At 68.1% G+C, this 15,768-nt stretch overlaps 4 protein-coding genes across 8 annotated transcripts; all 4 read right to left on the bottom strand.

Annotated features, from left to right (window-relative positions):
• Positions 1-1,380: 1,380 nt before the first annotated feature.
• Positions 1,381-4,491, bottom strand: DUSP23 (dual specificity phosphatase 23). 4 transcript variants are annotated; one of them, XM_068995232.1, is made up of 4 exons: positions 4,387-4,491; positions 2,558-2,830; positions 1,603-1,784; positions 1,381-1,501 (listed from the first exon to the last, which is right to left on the bottom strand). In XM_068995232.1, exons 2-4 carry the CDS (start codon positions 2,825-2,827, stop codon positions 1,474-1,476), a joined length of 480 nt encoding a protein of 159 aa, XP_068851333.1. In that variant the 5' UTR covers positions 2,828-2,830; positions 4,387-4,491; the 3' UTR covers positions 1,381-1,473. The 4 variants fall into 4 exon arrangements, with proteins under 4 accessions (XP_068851333.1, XP_068851335.1, XP_068851334.1 ...); XM_068995234.1 differs by lacking the exon at positions 4,387-4,491 and adding an exon at positions 4,327-4,348; XM_068995233.1 differs by lacking the exon at positions 4,387-4,491 and adding an exon at positions 3,164-3,331.
• A 1,138-nt stretch (positions 4,492-5,629) lies between these two features.
• LOC138098575 (mucosal pentraxin-like) lies at positions 5,630-7,521 on the bottom strand. Of its 2 annotated transcripts, none has more exons than XM_068995187.1 (4): positions 7,367-7,521; positions 6,781-6,871; positions 6,470-6,639; positions 5,630-6,308 (listed from the first exon to the last, which is right to left on the bottom strand). In XM_068995187.1, the coding sequence occupies exons 1-4, from the start codon at positions 7,428-7,430 to the stop codon at positions 5,713-5,715; spliced, it is 921 nt and encodes a 306-aa protein (XP_068851288.1). In that variant the 5' UTR covers positions 7,431-7,521; the 3' UTR covers positions 5,630-5,712. The 2 variants fall into 2 exon arrangements, with proteins under 2 accessions (XP_068851288.1, XP_068851287.1); XM_068995186.1 differs by having other exon boundaries at positions 6,781-6,886.
• Positions 7,522-7,639: 118 nt separating this feature from the next.
• LOC138098576 (serum amyloid P-component-like) lies at positions 7,640-8,818 on the bottom strand. The gene is made up of 2 exons (XM_068995188.1): positions 8,755-8,818; positions 7,640-8,540 (listed from the first exon to the last, which is right to left on the bottom strand). Exons 1-2 carry the CDS (start codon positions 8,816-8,818, stop codon positions 7,921-7,923), a joined length of 684 nt encoding a protein of 227 aa, XP_068851289.1. The 3' UTR covers positions 7,640-7,920.
• A 1,808-nt stretch (positions 8,819-10,626) lies between these two features.
• On the bottom strand, positions 10,627-12,679 carry ACKR1 (atypical chemokine receptor 1 (Duffy blood group)). Its single transcript, XM_068995185.1, has 2 exons — positions 12,522-12,679; positions 10,627-11,559 (listed from the first exon to the last, which is right to left on the bottom strand). Exons 1-2 carry the CDS (start codon positions 12,540-12,542, stop codon positions 10,627-10,629), a joined length of 954 nt encoding a protein of 317 aa, XP_068851286.1. The 5' UTR covers positions 12,543-12,679.
• Between the last annotated feature and the right edge of the window lie 3,089 nt (positions 12,680-15,768).

Consider the following 15,768-nt stretch of genomic DNA (forward strand, 5'->3'; position numbering starts at 1 on the left):
AGGACACAGGGATGGGTGGGTGGCACTGGGGGCTGTGACAAGCAAGCCCAGCCCCATGTCCCCTCTGTCCCCTCTGCGTGTCCCAGGCCCTCTGTGCCAGCGCTCCCCGCTCGCCCTTCCCCATCCCAGCTCCCGCTCTCTAATCCCATCCTAAATGTGTCCCCACACGGGGACAGCCACTGGTGCCATGTCCCCATTCCCCAGGCTGAGCCGGAGCTGGGCCACCCGCCAGGCTGGGGGGACAGGAGGGGACAGGAAGGGGACAGGGGGGACATCCCTGTGGTGTCCCCAGCGCGGAGCCGGCATGGAGGGACGAGCAAACCCCAGACGTGTGACACCCACCCGGCCACACCGGAGCCCCGGCAGTGGAGCTGGGGTGATGCCCCCCTAGCCCGGCCCCCCTTGAATGGGGTGGGGGGTCCATGGAGCCCCCCCCGGCCTGGCCTGGCCCCCTGAGCCCAGGGGACTCTGAGGACAGCGTGAAGTCAGCGGGGTTAAGGGCAATAATTCTGCCGTAAGCAGCTTTCGGCCGCTCCGGCCCATGTGCTCCCGTGAGCTTAGGCTGGACACCGCTGTCCGGCACTGCCACCACAGCCACATCGTCCCCACTGTGTCCCCACTGTCCCCATGCCAGCCCCCGCGCAGGGCTGGGAACCCCAAACCGGCCGTGGCCAGAGCTGGGGCCCTGAACGACCCCAGAACCAGGACCCCGAGAGACCCCAAAACGAGTATCCCAAAGGATGCCGGAGCCAGAACCCCGAGTTGGGACCCCAAAGCCAGGACCCAGAGAGACCCCAGAGCTGGAACTCAGAGCTGGGACACCAAGGGACCCAGAAGCACGACCCTGAGAAACCCCAGGCCCAGGATCCTGGAACCAGGACCCTGAGGGACCCGTGAGCTGGGACGCAGAGCTGGGATCCTAAAGCCAGGACTCCAAAGCCAGGATTCAGAGCCAGGAGCCAAGAGCTGGGAACCCGTGGGACCCCAGATCAGGATCCCAAACAACCCCAGAACTGGGATCCCCAGTGACCCCAGACCCAGGGCCCTGAGGGAACTCAAAGCCAGGATCCAGAACCAGAACCCTGAGGAACCCCAAACCCAGGCCCCCAGAGCCACGACCCCAAAGCCAGGACTCCAAATCCAGAACCCAGAGCCAGGACCCCAAGGAACCCTAGAACCAGGACCCTAAATGACCGCAGAGCCAGGATCCTGAGGAACCCCAAACCCAGGACCTCAGAGCCATCACCCCAAGCGACCCCAGAGCCAGGACCCCAAATCCCGGGATGCAGCTGCCAACCAAGCCGGGCCTGGGGGTGCCCAGCAGAGCCACGGCCAGGCATCCCCGCCACGTGCACCCCAAAACCAGACCTAGAGAGAAGCCACAGGCCAGTCCTTTAATGCAGGAGGGGACAGACGGGGCTGGGAACCCCCGGCACTTCGGGGTGCCCGATTCCATGGATCCCATCCACGTGCTCAGGCCTCCTTGCCATCCTCCCCAGTGCTGCGCAGGGGCAGATGCCACCGGTGAGCCGGGACTGGGGACATTTGGGAGCCACAGGTGGGGAAGGGGACCTCCACGGTGACAGAGGGGGTGGCACCTACCGCAGGCACTGGCAGAAGCGGATCACGGCCTGCTCCTGCTCCGGAGTCTCGATGGAGCCGGGCCGGAGCCGCCGGATCTCGCGGATGGCATCGTCGCCGGCCAGGTGCCGCTCCTTGCACAGGTAACAGGCCAGCAGCGTGCCCGTCCGGCCGTAGCCCAGCATGCAGTGGACTGCCACGGCCTGGACACGGGGACAGGGTGGGTGGGTGGCACTGCCGAGCCCCCCCGTGCTCCCCATTCGCCCCCTGGGTGACAGGCGATGCCCACCTTGGCACTGCCTTCATCTCTCTCACCTTCTCTCACCCCCTCCCCTCATCTTCCCCTCTCAAAGTGTCACCCCCTGAGGTGTCACAGCCCTACCACAGGTGTGCGTCCACCCCCAGCTGTCACCCCCCCAAGGTGTCATTCCCCCGAGGTGTCATCTCCCCCCAGGTGTCACCCCCCCACCCCCAAGGTGTCCCCCACCAAGGTGTCACCTTGCCAAGATGTCACCCCCTCCAAAGTGTCCCCCCCCCACCAAGGAGCTATCCTTCCAAATGTCCCCCCCTCAAGTGTCCCTCCCCAAGTATCTCCCTCCCTGCAGTGTCACCCCCCCGAGGTATTGCCCCCTCAAGGTGTCACCCTGTTGAGGTCTCCCCCCACCAAGATGTCACACCCTCGAGGTGTCCCCCACCCTGAGATGCCACCCCCCCGGTGTCCCCCTCGTGTTCTCCCCGTGGTGTCCCCTCAGGTACCTCCCCATGTGTCTCCCCCAGGTACTCCCCTAACGTTCCCCCCCAGTATCCCCCCCAGTGTCACCCACCCTCCCAGCTGTCCCCTCCAGGTGTCCCCCCACAGTGTCCGCCCGAGTTGCTCCCCCAGGAATCCTCCCCGGATCGTCTCCCCCGAGGTGTCACCCCTGAGGTGTCCCCTTAACTGTCCCCCCCCGATGTCCCCCCGTGTCCCCGGCCGTACCTCCCCGCGGCCATTGGCCTCCTCCACGATCTGCAGGAAGCTCTGGATCTGCTCGGGGGTCGGGGGGGTGAAGTCGGGCACGCGGAGCCGGTGGAGCTGGATTTGGGGACAGCAGCCGTGGTGGAGCGGGGCCCGCTCGCTCAGGGACACGAGGTGCCGGACCCCGCGCTCCCGCAGGTACCGGTAGTGGCCCGGCTCCCGCGGCATCGCCAGCCCCGCCAGCCGGCCCTCGGCCACCCACGAGAAGTTGGGGGGCTCGGATGCCCCCATCGCCTGTGGGGACAGGGGACACGGCTGCCCGGGGGACACCACTGCCGGGACCCCCAGGGCAGACCCCCTCGGATCCCCCAGGGCAGGACCCACAGGAGCCCCAGGTCAGAGCCCCCAGATTAGGATTGCCGGGACCCCCAGGGCAGATCCCCTGGCCAGCTCCCACCCACGTCAGAACCCCCAGGTCAAAACCCTTGGGGCCCCCATTTCACACCCCCAGGACCCCCCAGGTCAGGCCCCCAGGCCCCCCAGTACCACCCACCAAAGAACACGGCCATGCCCCCCAGGTCAGGACCCCCAGGACCCTCTGGCCACGACCCAACCCCTGGGACTCACAGTTCAGGTTCCCTGGGATCCCCTGGCCAGGACCCCCCACATCAGAGCCCCCAGGTCAGGACCTCCAGGATCCTCAGTATCACCCCCAGGAGAACATGGCCAGGCCCCCAAATCAAGTCCACAGAGACCTCCCAGTTCAGGTGCCCCAGGAACCCCTGGCCAGGCCCCTCAGTTCAGGCCCCAGGACCCCCAGCACCCCCTCCCCAGTAAATGTGGCCAAGCCTCCAGGATCTCCAGGATCCCAAATACAACCCTCCCCCCCGACCAGAGAAGGTGGCCAGGCCCCCTGGGACCCCCCGTTCCGTCCCTGGGACCCCCAGTACCACCCCCCTGAAGAATTTTGCCAGGCCCCCAGGACCCCCAGTTCAGTGCCCTGGGACCCCCTGACCAGAGGACCCACAGGTCAGACCCCCTGGGACCCCCAGCTCAGGACCCCAGACCTTATTACCGCCTCCCCAGGACAGCCGGCCAGGACCCCTGAGACCCCAGTTAAGGCCCCCCAAACACCAACCCCTGGAGAATATGGCCAAGCCCCCATCCAGGCCGCTGGGACCCCCAGCTCAGACCCCCAGACCCCCCCAACACCATCGCCCTGGAGAACCCAGAACGCCTCCAGGACCCCCAGTACCACCCCCAAAGCCCCCTGGCCAGGACCCCTGGAAGCCCTAAATAAAGCCCCCAGACCCCCCAGCTCAGACCCCACACATCAGGACCCCCTTGGCCCCCCAAACCACCCCCCTGGAGAACCTGGCCAGATCCCCAGCACCCCCAGGTCAAGACCCCCAGACTCCCCATTTCAGACCCCCCATGTCAGGACCCCCGGGACCCCCAAAACCACGCCTTGGAGAACGCGGCCAGGGTACCCCAAACCCCCCTGCACCCCCTGGCCAGGACTCCTAGGACTCCCAAAAAAGCCCCCAGACCCCAAATTCAAACCCCCAATTCAGACCCCCATGTCAGGATCCCCCCCAAACCCACCCCCCGGGAGAATGTAACCAGGTCCCCCAACTCAGACCCCCCCAACCTCATCAGCCCCCCGGGCCCCCCGTTCAGCCCCCCGGGCCCCTGTGGCCGCCCAGCCCCGGCCCCTCCCGTCCCCGCGGGCCGCAGCTCCGGGCCCGGGCCCCGCTCCGGCCCCGCTGGGCCCCGGCCTCGCTCCGCACCCTCCGCCCCGGCCCCGCCGCCCCCTGCGGGGCCCCGGTGTCCCCCCGGCCCCGCCGTACCGGGCAGGCCGCAGGGGCGGAGCGGGACCGGGCCGGGGCGGAGCGGGGCCGGGCCGAGCTGGGAGAGGCCGCAGCGAGCGACGGAGGCGGCGCGGGCGGCTCCGGGGGTGACACAGGGGAGAAGGGGGGACAGGAGGGAGGAGGGGGACACGGGGGAGGTCGGGGGGTGAGGGCTGGCGCGGGGGGACAAGGGGGGACGGGCCGCCTCCGGCTGCGGGGCCGCGCCGGGACAGCGGGCTGGACCCCCCGGGACAGGGGGCTGGACCCGATGGGACAGGGGGCTGGACCCCCCGGGACAGGGGGCTGGACCCGATGGGACAGGGGGCTGGACTCCCCGGGACAGGGGGCTGGACTCCCCGGGACAGGGGGCTGGACCCGATGGGACAGGGGGCTGGACTCCCCGGGACAGCGGGCTGGACCCCCCAGGACAGGGGGCTGGACTCCCCGGGACAGCGGGCTGGACCCGATGGGACAGGGGGCTGCAGGACTGAGGGGCTGAATCCCCCAGGACAGGGGGCTGAGCCCCCCGGGGCTGTGGGACTGAGGCCCCCGGGACACGGGATTGCCACCCCGGGGCTGTGGGACTGACCCCTCGGGGACACCCCTCGGGGACATGGACTGCAGGACACGGGGCTGAAGCTCCCCCTGCACCCCCAGGGGCTCCAGGACATGGGGCTGAACACCTCGGGACTCCAGGACTGTGCCCGCGGGACACAGGGCTGGACCCTCTGGATATGGGGCTGTGGGCCATGGGACTATAGGGCTGAATCATGGGGATGCAGGACAGGAAACGCTGGGGCTCCGGGGCTGAACCCCCCAAGGGCTTCAGGACTGCACCCCCAGAGATCTGGGTCTGAATCCCCCAGGACATGGGACTGTGCCCCACCAGGACATGGGGCTCTGGGACTGAACCCGCAGGGACATGGGGCTGTACCCCACAAGGGCTCCAGGACTGCACCCCCAGGGCTCTGGGACATGGGACTGAACCGCCAAGCTTGGGGACACCCAACAGTCCTGGCCTCCCAAGGTTCTGCCCCAGACCCCGCCATGCCTGGGGGCTGCCAGGGGTGCACGTCCCCCATGGCACTACCTTGTCCCTGTCCCCAGCTCAGCCCCATGTCCCCAAACCAGAGCAAGGCCCTGGGCTCGGAGCAGCCCCTTCCCTCCCTTTACCCCTCACCCTAAGGAGCGTCTGAGCCCTGCAGGGCCTTGGTGGGCCCCAAAGACCGCCAGCACCCTAAAAACCTCTTTCTGCATTTATGTGATGTTGGGTGGCTTTGGGGGAGGGGGTTACACAGCAGGGATCGGGGACAGCCCCCCACAGCCTCAGGGCTTCAGGTACACCTCGCCCACGATCTTATAGGGGAAGTTCCTCCAGCCAAAGATGGGGGTTTCATTGGGTTGGTCATACATGGCCGCTTTCACCCCCGAGGTGGAGATCCCCATGTCCCACATGTACACAGACGAAATCTCCCCCACAAAGGACTGCTGGGCATCGAAGCTGCCCCCAAAGCTCTCCTGGTCCTGCCCCAGCAGGATGGACGCCGGCACTCCCACGGTGTAGCCCCTCTGCAGCCCCTTCCTCGGCCAGGGCTTCCCGTTGAACCAGAACCGCACGATGCCGGTGGAGGATTCCCAGCTGGCACAGACGTGCTCGCTCTCCCCAAGGCTTTTGGGCACCGTGAAGAGCAAGAGCTTGCCCCCTACATAGAACTTGTACTGGCCGGGTCCGGGCTTGAAGAGCAGGATCTCTTTGCTCTGGTTTTTGGTGGCGTAGGAGAAGAGGCTGCAGGGCCGTGTGAGGTCAGTGAAGGACCTCAGGCACACGGTGAAGTTGTTCAGGGGCTGTTCCAGCTTCGCCTTCACCTGCACGTAGGCGCTTTGGGACTCTTGGGGGAACACGAACACCGAGCCCACCATGTCTGCAAGAGGCGAGACAGAGCTGGCTGCTCCTGCCATGGCTGGAGGTGACCTCCAGCATCAGCCCCCAGTACGGGTGCCACCACCACAGGGTGGCATGGGGTGATGAGGACAAGCTGTGGGGAGCAGGGGAGAGCCCGTGTCCCCTCGGTGCCATGCCTACCGTTTATCCACAGGCTGTAGGTGGCCACAACCGTGCCCTGGGGGCCGGTGGCCGTGCAGGTGTAGGTGCCCAGGTGGGTCTTGTTGAAGGGGCGGAAGAGCAGGATGCCGCTGGGGCGTTTCTGCAGGGGGCCGGGGTTCCCTTGCTTCTCCCACAGGTACTCCTGGGGGCTGCACCGGCCCAGGGTCACTCAGGGGCGACACCCGGCATGGCTGTGCCGTGGGGTGGGGAACACGGGGGTGCTCCCTGCCCGCACCTAGGGCAGTGCCATGGGGTGGTGGGAGGGAGGGAGGGAGGGAGGGGGGCCTTACCCGATCTCCCCAGTGACCTCGCAGATCAGCATCAGCTGGTGGTACAGGGTGGGCGCCAGCGGCTGCGCCCAGATCTGGGCCCTCAGTGTTTCTGCAGCACCCAGAGCTCAACCTGGGCTGGGGGTCACCCTGTCCTGCTGTCCCTGCCTGTGGCACCCCCGTGTCCCTGCAGCACCCCAGCGTCGAGTCCCTGCCGCCCCCCACTGCTGCCCCCCCATTTCGGTGCTCAGGGTGCCCCTCTGGGCTCTCGCTGTGCTGCCATCGTGTCCCCTCCTCCCAGCCTTCCCAAGACCCCTGTGCCCTGCACGGCCCCCCCGCGATGAGCTCTGGGTGCCCCTTTTATGGCACAGCCCTGTGCCCCTTTGTGCCCCCCGTCCCTCCCTTGCAGAGCTCGGGGTGCCCCTTTCACTGCACGGTTACTGTGGGGTCCCCCATACCCTCCTTTGCCCTCCCCGCACCCTTTTGGAGCACTCAAGGTGCCCCACTGGCCCCATAACCCCCCCACCCCGCATGTCCCCGTGCTCCCCTCTGCACCCCCTTTCCTCATGTCCCCGGAGGGGGGTCCCGGTGTCCCCCCCACCCCTACCTCGTGGGGCTGCAGGGCCGAAGAGCGCAGCGAGGATGAGGAGGCAGAGCCGCCACCGCGCCATGGCACCGCCAGACCCGGCCACTTTCACCGCCGTGGGAAGAGGGGACCTCGGAGCCACCCGGGGCTGCTCAGGGGCTGACAGGGACTTTGGCGGCGACCCTGACCTTCGTCCCCAGGCCCCAGGGCTGTTGGGCAGTCAGCCAGGGGCTGGTGCGTGGGCGTGGGGACAGGCTTTGGGGACACTTCCCTTGTCCCCAAGGTCACAGCCTTCTGGTTGCTGACTCTGTATGGGGCTGGGCAGTGCTGGATCCGTGTCCTGCTCGTGCAGGGACAGCCGTGGGGCAGCTCAGGGTGCGTGGGGAGGGGAGTGGGTGCCCCGGGTGTTGGTGGCACTCGGGGGCAGCCTGTCCCCAGCTGGGGAACCTTCCTCGTGGTGGGTTGTAGAGGTGAAGGGCTGCTGGGTGGCGGGTGACGGGGAGAGGGGTGTGAGCGATGGGGATGAGGAGAGGACGGGGGGACCGAGGCCACCCCCACTGCAGACCCCGCAGTCCTCAGGCCCTCAGCGCCTCCCGGAGCCGCGGTTTCACCACCACGTCTCCCTTCACCTCGTAGCTGAGGCTGTTCCAGGCCAGCAGGGCGGGCGGCAGGCGCAGGGACAGGAAGGCCGCGCGCATCTTGTCCGGGGACAGCGTCACATCCCACAGGTAGACATCGGTCAGCTCCCCCGAGAAGGAGTTGTAGAAGTCGAAGCCGCCACCGAAGCTGTCCTGCTCCTGCCCCAGCAGGATGGCGGCCGTGGCCCCCACGGTGTAGCCCCTCTGCAGCCCCTTCCTCGGCCAGGGCTTCCCGTTGAGCCAGAACTCGGCGATGCCGGTGGCGGATTCCCAGCTGGCGCAGACGTGCTCCCAGTCCCTGCGGCCCTCGGGGACGCGGAAGGTGACGAACTTGCCCCCCACGTAGAAGCGGTACTCCTCAGGTTTGGGCTTGAAGAGCAGGATCTCGTTGTCCTGGGCTTTGGTGGCGTAGGAGAAGAGGCTGTGGGGCCGGCTGAGGTCGGTGTAGGAGCGCAGGCACACGGTGAAGTTGTGCAGGGGCTGCTCCAGCCGCGCCCGCAGCACCACGTAGGCATCGCTGGGATCCTTTCGGAACACGAACACCTTTCGGTACAGGTCTGGGGACAACACAGGGGACGTGCTGGCAGGTCAGAGCGTCCCACAGCCCACTCTGACTGTCCCGGAGCCTTCCGCTGTCTCCCTGACGTGACTCCCTGCTCCAGCATCCTGCAGCCCCACTGACCGAGAGCGATCCGAGAGCTGCTGCCGCATCCCCCGGGACCTGCCCTGCCCCGTGCTGGCTCCTGTTCCCCCAGCCCGGTGTCCCCCTACCTTCCTGGGCCGCGATCCCCGTGAGCCCGGCCAGGACGGCCAGCCAGAGCTGCAGGTGACCCATGGTCGGTGCTGGAGCCGGGCGGGGGCAGCGCTGCCGCCGGCTTTATGTGCCCGAGGGTGGGAGGGGACTGGTGGGGGGGGTTGTGTCCCCCCAGTCCCAGCCTGGTGTGCGTGGGAGGGGCGATTTCATGCCCTGAAGGGACGATTTCATGCCCAGGGTGGGTGATTTCATGCCATCACGCGGCCGTGCCACGAGACCTTGGGTCACCCGCCTGCGAGGGGCTCCCTGGGCGTGTGTCCCCCCCCTCCGGGTGACAGGGACACCCCAGCCGTGTGTCCACCTGGGTGATGGGGTGGGGACATCCCGGACACTCCTTCCCCCTGCTCTGGGCAAAGCCTCGTGGGAGGACCTGGTTTGATTTGGGATCGTCTGAGGGGTGCAGGGAAAGCCCCCGGCCCCCCTGCCCTGACCCACAGTTCGGGGGCACATCCCTGGCTCTGCTCTCCCCGTCCTGCCCGAGGGGACAGAGATGGAGCCGTGGGCACCGAGTGGCCGAGTGTCCTGGGCTGACCGTGGTCTGGGGGTCCCAAGAGGACGGGAACGGGGGAAGGTTTTGCCTGCCCCAAATGATGGTGCCGGGCTGAGGGTGGGGGAGTCCCTGTAGGGCTTTGATGGATCGCCAGGTTTGGGGCCGATGTGGGCTCATTCCGCCCCGGTCCGTCCCGCAGTTGAGCAGGGATGAGCCCGCCGGTCCTGCAGGGCTTGGTTCGGGCAGAGCGGCCCCGTTGTCCCCCCGCTCCTGTGCCCGTGTCACACCCCGTGACCGCACGCGCTCGTCCCTCGTGGGCTCTGGGTGTGAGTGCCCCCGTGCCCCCGTCACAGCTTCCTTAGGAGCTTTTCCTGCCAATTTGGAGGCACGAGGAGTACACGCCCCCCATTTCCCGCCCCCCCGTGCCCCCCACCACCGCCCAGTCCATTCACCGGGCTTGGCGAGTGCCTCTGGCAGTTTATTTGTTGTGTGTAATTCCCACTGGATCCTCTTGGCTTGTCGGGAGAGATGGAAAAAATCCCCTCGCTTCCGAAATCTCCCCCTGGAGCTGGAGGGGGGGGCAGGGCTGAGCCTCGGGGATCCCCCGGGAACCTGGGGGGACCCCCCCGGGCAGCCTGAGGCACCCCAGGGCTTTCTGCGTTGGGAGGTTGGGGGGGTCCGGCCCCAAAGAGGGGGCTGAGACCCCAAGGGAGGGGACAGAGGGTGGAGGGCACCGAGCCGGGCACGGAACGGGGGGTCCTGGGGGAGCGCTGGGTGTGGGACAGAGGCTGTGGCGCTGGGGGGGCACTGCAGGGGAGGGGTCTGTGTTGGGTGGCCAAGGGTCAGTGCCCAGGGGCAGGAGCTGGTGCTGGGCAGCCAGGGGTCAGTGCCAGGGGACCAAGGCTTGTGCCCGGCGGCCAGGGTTCCGTGCTGGGGGCTAGGGCTGGTGCCCAGGGGCCAGGGGTCAGTGCTGGGTGGCCCAGGCTGCTGCGGGAAGGGCCGGGGATCCGTGGTGGGGGCGCAGGGACTGGTGCTGGGGCATCTGAGGCTGATGCAGTGGGGCCAGGGGTCAGTGCTGGGTGGCCAAGGTTGGTGCCCAGGGGCCAGGGTCCGGTTTCAGGGAGCCAAGTCTGGCGCCGGGAGTCCAAGTCCGGCGCCGGGGGGCCAGGACTCAGTGCCGGGGGACCAAATCCGGTGCCGGGGACCAAGTCCGGTGCCGTGGGTCCGTTTGGCTCCGGCTGCAGCCCCCGGAGCTCGGCGGCCCCCGGAGCTCGACGGCCCCCGGAGCTCGGCGGCCCCCGGAGCTCGGCGGCCCCCGGAGCTCAGCAGCCCCCAGAGCTCAGCAGCCCCCGGCCCCGCCGGCCCCGCTGCGGCAGCGCCAGGCGAGCAGCAGCGCCAGGGGCCCGAGGCCGCAGTGCAGCACCCCCAGCCCCTCGCTCAGCCCCAGCGCGAAGTCGAAGCGCTCGAAGGAGCCGCAGGTGGGCTCCAGCAGCCGGGCCTGCAGCAGGAACTCTCCGGCCAGCCCCGCTCCGTAGGGCACCCAGAGCCCCAGGAAGAGCCAGCTGAGCCCGGCTCCGGCCGCCCAGTTCGCCCTGAGGCGCGGCACGGCCAGCGCGGCCAGCAGTAGCCCCGCGGGCAGCAGCAGCAGCAGGCAGAGGCACAAGGTCAGGTGCAGCAGGTACACCGGGGCCAGGATGTCCACGCTGCGCCGGACACAGCTGGTGCCCGCCGCCACGCCGCTGACCAGAGCTGCCGGCGTGGCCAAGAGCAGCGCCACTGCCCACAGGGCCACGGCCAGGCGGCGGCTGCGGGGGTCCCAGCGAGCCCAGGCGGTGCCGCAGGAGCCGCTGGCCACCAGCAGCGCCTGGGCGAAGAGGCTCCAGTGCCACAGGAGGTGCGTGAGGCGACACGGGCCCGTCCCCAAGTGCCAGCCCCGCCCGATGCCCGCGGCCAGCGCCGGCAGCAGCGCCGCGAACAGCGCCGTGGCCAGCGCCAGCTGCGCCACCAGCGCGCGGCTCTGCGGCCACCGCCACGCCTGGGGACGCTTGGCCAGGGCCACCAGCAGGGCACCGGTGCCCAGCGCGGCCGCGGCGCAGGTGGCGGCCAGGAAAGGGGGGGCGACTCGCTGGAAGAGGGGACAGAAGTGGTTGTGGCAGGGCGCGGCGTCGTAGTCCACGAAGGTGTCGTTGCTGTCACTGTCGTCGTAGAAGGAGGAGAAGTCCATCATTTCCGCCAGGTCCAGCGAGTCCCGGGTCTCCAGGATGCCGGGGGTCTGCGGGTGACGGGGATGGGCATCAGGCGGGTGCCACGTCCCACAGCATCCCCCTGATCCCGGCCATGGGGCCGCCCCCCGCCGGTGCCGGTGCCGGTGCGGGGATCCCCGGGCCGGGCTGAGCAGGGCGGGTTATCAGGGAGGGACACGCTGCGGGCACGGGGGGGCCGTGGGGGCTGCCAGCCGGGGGTGCAGGATGGGGCCGCAGGAGGGACACGGAGCCCAGAGGGTGGGCACAGACCCCGGAGGTGGGCGCAGACCCCGCAGAGCCTCCTCTGAGGGAGCCCTTGCCGGCAGCACCTGCTGCGAGCCGCGGTCCTGCTCAGCACCAGGGACCCCCCTGATCCTGCTCAGAACTGGGGATCCCCATGATCCTACTCAGAACTGGGACCTTCACAGCTCTGCTCAGTGCTGGGGACCCCCGTGACCCCACTCAGCACCAGGGACCCCCCTGATCCTGCTCAGAACCGGGGACCCCCTGATCCTGTGCTGTACCGGGGATCCCCTAAAGCCCACTCAGCACCAGGGACCCCCCGATCCTGCTCAGAACCGGGGACCCCCTGATCCTGCGCTGTACCGGAGACCCCCTAAAGCCCACTCTGCACCAGGGACCCCCCTGATCCTGCTCAGAACCGGAGACCCCCTAAAGCCCACTCAGCACCAGGGACCCCTCTGATCCTGCTCAGAACCGGGGACCCCATGATCCCGCGCAGTACCGGGGATCCCCTAAAGCCCACTCAGCACTGGGGACCTCCGTGACCCCGCTCAGGGCTGGGGGACATCCACGACCCCACTCAGCCCCAGGGGACCCCCGTGATCCTCCTCAGCCCTGGGGACCCTCATACTCCTCCTCAGCACCGAGGACCCCACGACCCCGCTCAGCCCCAGGGCCCCCCGTGCCCGCCGCCCTCCCCTCCGTGGGGCTGTGACACCCCAGGGACAGGAACTGGGGGGTCACTCACCACGGGGACACAGTTGCCCATGATGGGTTTCCCACGATGGCAGCGGCTCCTCCGAGTCTGGGGGCTCCGCTGGGCGCTGGGGGTGGCACCCAGGGCTCAGGGGTGGTCACTCGGGGGTGACCACTCGGACAGGCACCCCCACAGCGGCGCCCACTCGCCCGGGGGTGGCCGGGGGTGACTTCTCCGCTCTCCCTCCCTCGGCTCCGCTCCTCCCGCTCCAAAGGGAGCCGAGGACTGCGGGCAGGAGATAAGAGCTGCCCCCAGAGCCGCCCTCCTGCCTTGCCTGGCACTTTGTGCCCTGCCAGGACCCGGCGGAAGGCAGGGAATGCGGCTGCCGGGAAAACCGCGGAGCCGCCACAATTTCTCGAGCAGGAAACGATCAGTTCTTGGCAGGACAAGTTAAATTCATTAGGAATTGTCTTTCCAGGCGCTCCGGGGATGCTCCCGAGGCTGGCTCCGGGGCCGGCAGTGCGGAGCTGCATCCCGGGGGTGCCGGTGGGGCTTGAGCCCGGCGCCAGGCACGGGGAGGGCTTTGGGGGGCAGGAGGGGAGTGGGCACTGAGGGGACCCCGCGGCTGCACCCCTGGAGCATGGAATTCCCCGGCTTTGGCCCGGGAGGAAGGAGGGCCGGGAAGGAAGGGCTCCTGGGGGTCATCCTGTGGCATTGGCCCAGCTTGGTGACAGGGCTGGTGGCCTTGGTGGCTTTCAGGCCCTGTGGGAACATCCCTGGAGAGGAGCGGGGCTGGGAGGGCTCCGGGGTTGGGAATTAGGGTTGCCGGTGGTAATTTGGGAGGGGCTGGGAGGACATTTAGGAGTAAAAGGACTGGGGTGGGGGTCTGGGAATTGGCAATTTGGGAGGAGCTGAGGAGCAGATTTGGGGGTGAAAGGGCTGGGGGTCTTCAGGTGTTGGGATTGGGGGGTTACTGCTCTTTGAGGGGAACTGGTAATTTGGGAGGGGCTGAAGGTCAGGAGTGGGGGACTCTGGTGGCTCTGAGGGGCTGGGAGGACATTTGGAGGTGAAAGGGCTGGGGGGCAATCTGGGAATTGGCAATTTGAGAAGGGCTGAGGGGCAGATTTGGGGGTGAGAGGGCTGGGGGTCTCCAGGGGTTGGGATTGGGTTTGCTGATGTTGTTGTTTGGGGGGAGGTGCTGAGGGTCAGGAGCAGGGTGACTGTGGTGGGTCTGGGGGCCGGGTGTGGGAGGGAGGGCAGTCGAAGGCAGCTGCAGTTTGGGGGCTCAGGAGAGGTTTGAGGGGGGCTGATCTGAGCCTGTCCCCTGACCCACACCACACCCCCCCCCAGCTCCCCCTGACCCCCCAGCCCCAGAGGCAGAGAGCCAGGCAGGTAACGTGTGTAATCCAGATATATTTATAGGATTATTTTCCGAGATTAGCACAGGATATTAGAAAGGTTATAAAGTCACATCAACGGTCGTTGGCTCCCTTTATGTACAGACAAAAACACAGCACAACAACACAGCCCAGCCTCTGCCCCCCGGCCTCTCCAGAGCTCCCCAAAATATGGCTTTCGTGTCTATTGAGAGTTCAGTGCCGGCCGGGAAGCGGCCGCGGCCTCCCAGGGGGTCCCGGATCCTCCCGGGATCCTCCCGGCCCAACCCCGTGCTGGGTGGGCGTGGGGCCACCACCGAGGACCCCCCCCCCAGGACGGGGTGGTGCCCCAGGGCTCTCCCAGACACGGTGACACCGCCCCTGTCGCCTCCCCCCGCCCCCCGTGTCGCCCTCGGTGTCACGCCCCGGCCCCGCTCCGCTGTCACACCACCCGTGGCACCTCCTGGAGCTACGACACGGTGTCACCAACCCCCGAGGGGACAAGGACAGGGGCCAGACCCCACCCTGTCACCCCCCACATCACCTGGATGCCCCCAAGCCACCCAGCAGCCGCTCCTCCGCCCACCTGCGACACGGGGTGACCGTCACCCGCAGGACTCCACACGGTGACCCCAAAGGCTCTTTGCCACCGCACCCCACCCCAGGTGGGGTCACCAGGGCCTGCCTCTCGCCAGGTGACTTCTCCATCATGACGTGGAGCGTCCCAGTCACAGCTTCCACCTGGAGTCCTCCCAAGTCGGGAGGGTCCCCGTCACCCCACGGCCTCTCCCCGCTCACACTGGTGGCACCTGGTGCTCCTGTCACCCCCAGGTGTGACACAAACCCCCTCCACTGCTCCCACCTCCACCAAACCCGTTGGCTCTTGCTGGCAGAAGAGGCCTCAGGTGGATTCTCCGACCCCTCCGAGCCCCTGTCACAGCCAGGGCCGTGGCTCGGCCTCTCTCTGTCACCTCTGCAGGTCCTCAGGCCCCCCCAGGTGACACCGGGCCTGTCCTCCACCGCCACAGCTCCCCGTGCCCGCTGCTCCCCGGGCTGCCCAGCCACACCCCACACCTCAAAAACACCAAAAACACCGTGGCACCTCAAAACCACCAAATCCAGGCTGTTCTCCCCGGCCCCTGGAGCAGCTCTGGAGCGGTGGAAGCGGCGAGAAACTGAATGCCAAGAGGGAAAACCCTCCCTGTCCCTGTCACCTCCCTGCCCCAGGGACCCCTTACCCCTCTCCCCTCCCAGTTCCCGGTGCTGGGGCTCTGCCTGGGATCCCTGCAGCCCCCGAGGAGATGGAATTGTACTGAGAACAATGCCCGTGTGTTTTATCTGCAGGAAGGACTCGGTCGTGGGGACCTCGGTGGCATTGGCAGCCCCAGGGTTCCTCCCCCAACCCCAGCTCGGAGCTGCCCTGGGGGCTCCAGGCCCACGTCCCTCACTCCAAGAGGTGGGAAGGGAGGAAAAACACCCCAAAAATGGCTGTGCCCAGCAAAGGGACCCTCAGAGGCTCCGTGTGCTGCTCCCTCCCAGTGCTGCCGCCGCTCCTGACGCGCGGCCGAGCCTGGTCACATCCGCAGCGTCCCCAGTGTCGCACCCCTCGCTCCCACCTGTGCCTGTCACCGAGCTGGGCCTCCCCTGCCTCACCTCAGCCCCCTCCAGCCCCACTCAGTCCCCCACAGGTGACCCGGTGCTGGCAGGGTTTGGGTGGGGTGACACAGCCCCGTTCTCCCTCCACCTCCCAGCTGAGGTTTCCCATCCCGCCCCAAGGACTTCCACTCCTTCCTGAAGGGCCCCCTCGTCCCCCAGAGCACCCCAAATCCATGGGGTGACCTCCCAGGAGAGGTCACCCCCTCCCAAAGGGCTCCCCTCCGCCAGACAACCCCAAATCCACGCAGTGCCCAGCCCAAGGGTGG

This window comes from Aphelocoma coerulescens, chromosome 25, assembly GCF_041296385.1.
Source record: "Aphelocoma coerulescens isolate FSJ_1873_10779 chromosome 25, UR_Acoe_1.0, whole genome shotgun sequence".
NCBI lineage: Eukaryota > Metazoa > Chordata > Aves > Passeriformes > Corvidae > Aphelocoma > Aphelocoma coerulescens.